Below are 3,824 nucleotides of genomic sequence, written 5' to 3' on the forward strand. Positions count from 1 at the left end.
AACCTGACCCGATTCGATTTTAACCCGACCATAATTTTAAACCTAACCTATTATTGACTTTTTTTTTTCAATTTCTTATACTACTATATATTTACAAATTTACTAATTATTAATAAGTTAGAATGTCTAAACTCTATACTAACAAATATCTTGTACAAATTGAATTAGTAATAAAGCAAACTAATAGTACTCGTAGCCTTATGAGATTAAACAATTGAAGAGCAATACCTTATAAAAATGACATTCTTTTTTGTATATCACCATATATGTGACTATCATCTATCAGTCTATCACTAGTTCATTACTAATCGTCTCACTTATGTACATAGGTATGATGTGTTATCGATAACTATTCAATTTAAATTTGGCTCTAGATAAATATTACACAAGAATTGATTGAATGAGAAAACTAATTCTTCGCATTTTGTAATAATTAACCATGCAATATAAGAAATGACACATGAATAACTTAATATATCGACCCAATAATAAATTCAATAATTACTCTAGTTTAAAAATGACCTTATTTAAATATTGAATTTGATCAACTCGACCAAAATCTAGACAAACACGCAAAGTATTTGAATCGAAATTGACCAAATACTGAATCAACCTTATCTTAATCAAACCGAACTTGACCGAACCAAAATCAATCCGACCCAAATTCATCCGACCCGAAATTAACCCGGTCAAACCCATTTTGAACCCGGTTGGAATTTATCCGAACCAAACATAAAATGATCTGGAGTTCACCCGACCCATATCCGACCCGTACTCAATAGACCATGACCCAAATTTGACCTGACCCGTATTTGACCTGATCCGAGTTAAAAGAATAATTTTGACCCGAATAGACCCAACCCGAACAGACCCGAATAAATCCGACCCAAACTCCATCCGGTTATCCAAATTAACACCTCTAATCATCAGTATATCATCGTTACAAACATTTCTCCGGAGTACCAAAAATTTCGTAGCAAAGCAACAAGGCCACCCTCGAGATCGTGAGAGTGATATGCATATGAAAGAGATAAACTGGACAATCTCAGCTCATTGTTTTATTATGAAACGTTTATATTACAGGCTTCCCCTACGAATTCTATGGAAAATGTGATAAGGAGTCAAACTACATTGAAAATAACAGTTGATATATAGTTTTGTTGTATTCTGAAATTCTAATGTAACATAAGCTGATTTTGTTTTTAAAGTACTACGGAATTAGATCAAAAGCACTTAGCACCATGATCTCAAATACACATATATGTGGTTACTGTCTCCTGAAGATGGCCCTGCATTATAAGTGATGTTACAGTGTCATCAAACATCTCTTCCAGTGGCTTGAACTTGAACCCTAAACTCTCAATCTTGGAAGTGTTGTAGGTGTAATATGGCCTATCCAACTTCGTGAACCTGATAAATGACACACAACACATGCTTGACATGAGAAGAACCGAATTTGGTGTTTGATTAAATTTGGTGTTTGATTAATGCTTACAAGCATACCACCTCATATTTCTCATTAGCTCTCAAAATAGGTAGATAAATCCTGCCTTCATGCTAGTTATCAAACAATTAGAGATGAACTCATTAAAAAGAAATAGTTAAAGGTGAAGTGATTTACCCTCTCGGAATAGGATAAGACGGATATCGAGATGCTAGAAATGACGCTAATTCATAATGCTCCATAACAGTGGAGCTACAAAGGTATCGACCATGCGCTTCTTTATGCTCAAAAACCAAGATGTGGCACAGAGCTATGTCGTCAATGTGAACATATCCCATCCTTCCATGAAACTCGAACTTGCTTGTTTCTCCTGTTAGTTATTTCAATAATTAGGAGCTAATAACATGATAAGTATAAATATAAACAAAAAATATACCTTTAAACAAGCCAAGAACATCAGATGCAGTAGAGCAAAGATTAGGAGGAAGACTTGGTCCAATTATAAAAGCAGGAAGGATTGTCACTAAATCGATGTTGTTCTCCTTGCAGAAGCTCCATGCTGCTTTCTCTGCCTCGATTTTTGACAGTGCATACCATACCTAGAATTCATGATTTGCAAACTAACACAGTTCAGTTGTAATATTGAATATAGAAACCACTATAAAGTATTTACATGTTAAAGGTTTCCATAACTAATAGCTTAGGATGGAAATCTTGTTGTTCACTTCACAAACAACAGTTTCATAGTCCATGAAATGAAAATTACAGAATTAACAGCATGAGATACATTATGAGAGTATGAGCACCTGGAATTGTTCACAAACTTCAGTGGAGCTCCAAACTGATTCATCAAGTGGAACATCAGGGTCAATATCCACTCTTATTCTAACAGTTGAAGAAGATGAGGTAAGAACCACGCGTCTTAGTGATGGGTTCTTCTTGCATGACCGAAGCACATTCAATGTTCCCTTTATTGCAGGTTCCAATATTTCTGCCTGATTATTTTTACAAGAATTTATTTCCAAAATAATTAAATAGTCCTAAAATTATATTTGAGAAAAACTTCTAAATGTATATTGCTGGCACAATTGACAGTAAACTCCCATTACTCTTATAACAAGTATCCTCAAAAATAAAAAAAAATTAACAAAGAAACAATAATAGTAAATGAAATATAACAGTATGAAAATCAATGTAATAATGTAATATCATTTTGAAGAAGAGTAATCACCTTTGGGTCTTTCTTGGATCCTGAAACAGGGGAAGCAGTGTGAAATACACCTTCACAGCCATTAACAGCTTCATCAAAGCTTCCCTCTTCCATTAAATCAGCCTTTACTAATTTCAACCTCTCTTTTGCCCCATCAAGCCTCCACAAATGCTCCACTTTTTTGTTATCACCTATTATTTCACATATTAATTCATTTTTAGTATAGCCCATAATCATCATATAGAAAGAAGTACAGAATACATTTTAAGAGAATATTGTCCTTAGTCCATATAAATCATCTAACACTAATTTTAGCACAAAATCAAGAAGAGCATAGGAAATTGGATGAACCTGGGTCCCTGACTGTTCCAATCACAAAATAGCCAGACAAAAGGAGGCGCTTGACCAGCCAAGAGGCTAGATACCCTGAGGCCCCTGTTACGCAAACCTTGCCTTTGATCTCGAGCTTTTGCTGTTCCATCTTTTGTGCCAAGTACTATGCTTTTTTTACCAAACCAGATATCGGCTTGTGTGTATATATATCATGGGCTGATCTATCATCCCCATCCCAATCTTTTACATAGGTCTGGGATGGATAAAAAGGATGGTGAAACATGATATGCTCGTGACGAACTGTCATTAGTTTTAATTCGTAATAGAAATTAAGCAGAAAATGAATGAAAGGCGGAGTTTGGTTACTGAACATCATTCATGCATATCTATGTCAGAAGCTTTTTGATATGCTTCATGCAAAAGTTCTTTCGGATATGATTCTTGTGCAGATGCATATAATGATATAAACCATGCATTCTACCCTAGTACTCAGTTGTTTCGGTTAGAAAACAATGGACCTTCGGGTAGGTCCTTCGTAAAGGTGGAGATGAAGCCCAATTCCAGAGACGTCCGAATTATTGAGGTTTCCTGCACAGCTGAACAAACGTAAATTGGCCTCGGGGGTTGTGCCGAGGAAGGCCCCTCCGATGTCGAAGTCAGTACGATTGTAAAAAGAGAGGGAAAATAGCTATGCAAGAGAAATTAGTTGCTTGAGGCTATGTGTGAATGAATGTAAATGTTGTCAAGTAATGAGCTTTTATACCTTAGCTTTGATGAGTAATATGGGCCTTTGGAAGTCAAGTGGGCTGGCCACTTGGACTAGACCATGGACTTACT

General features: G+C 35.6%; 1 protein-coding gene across 1 annotated transcript; it reads right to left on the reverse strand.

Moving 5' to 3' along the window:
- Positions 1-1,027: 1,027 nt before the first annotated feature.
- Positions 1,028-3,238, reverse strand: LOC110718436 (tetraketide alpha-pyrone reductase 1-like). Its single transcript, XM_021897268.1, has 6 exons — positions 3,006-3,238; positions 2,676-2,845; positions 2,251-2,439; positions 1,881-2,043; positions 1,622-1,814; positions 1,028-1,410 (listed from the first exon to the last, which is right to left on the reverse strand). The coding sequence occupies exons 1-6, from the start codon at positions 3,133-3,135 to the stop codon at positions 1,248-1,250; spliced, it is 1,008 nt and encodes a 335-aa protein (XP_021752960.1). The 5' UTR covers positions 3,136-3,238; the 3' UTR covers positions 1,028-1,247.
- Positions 3,239-3,824: the final 586 nt, after the last annotated feature.

This window comes from Chenopodium quinoa, unplaced genomic scaffold (genome assembly GCF_001683475.1).
Source record: "Chenopodium quinoa cultivar QQ74 unplaced genomic scaffold, ASM168347v1, whole genome shotgun sequence".
Taxonomy (NCBI): domain Eukaryota; kingdom Viridiplantae; phylum Streptophyta; class Magnoliopsida; order Caryophyllales; family Amaranthaceae; genus Chenopodium; species Chenopodium quinoa.

What these genes read in the sequence shown, in the direction of transcription:
- LOC110718436 (XM_021897268.1), bottom strand. Translation starts at nt 3,135, where the DNA reads ATGGAACAGCAAAAGCTCGAGATCAAAGGCAAGGTTTGCGTAACAGGG. An exon ending in TGGAACAGTCAGGGACCCAG is followed by an intron (nt 2,846 to 3,005) that starts GTTCATCCAATT and finishes GTGAAATAATAG; the next exon opens with GTGATAACAAAAAAGTGGAG. An exon ending in TCTTATCCTATTCCGAGAGG is followed by an intron (nt 1,411 to 1,621) that starts GTAAATCACTTC and finishes GTCATTTATCAG; the next exon opens with GTTCACGAAGTTGGATAGGC.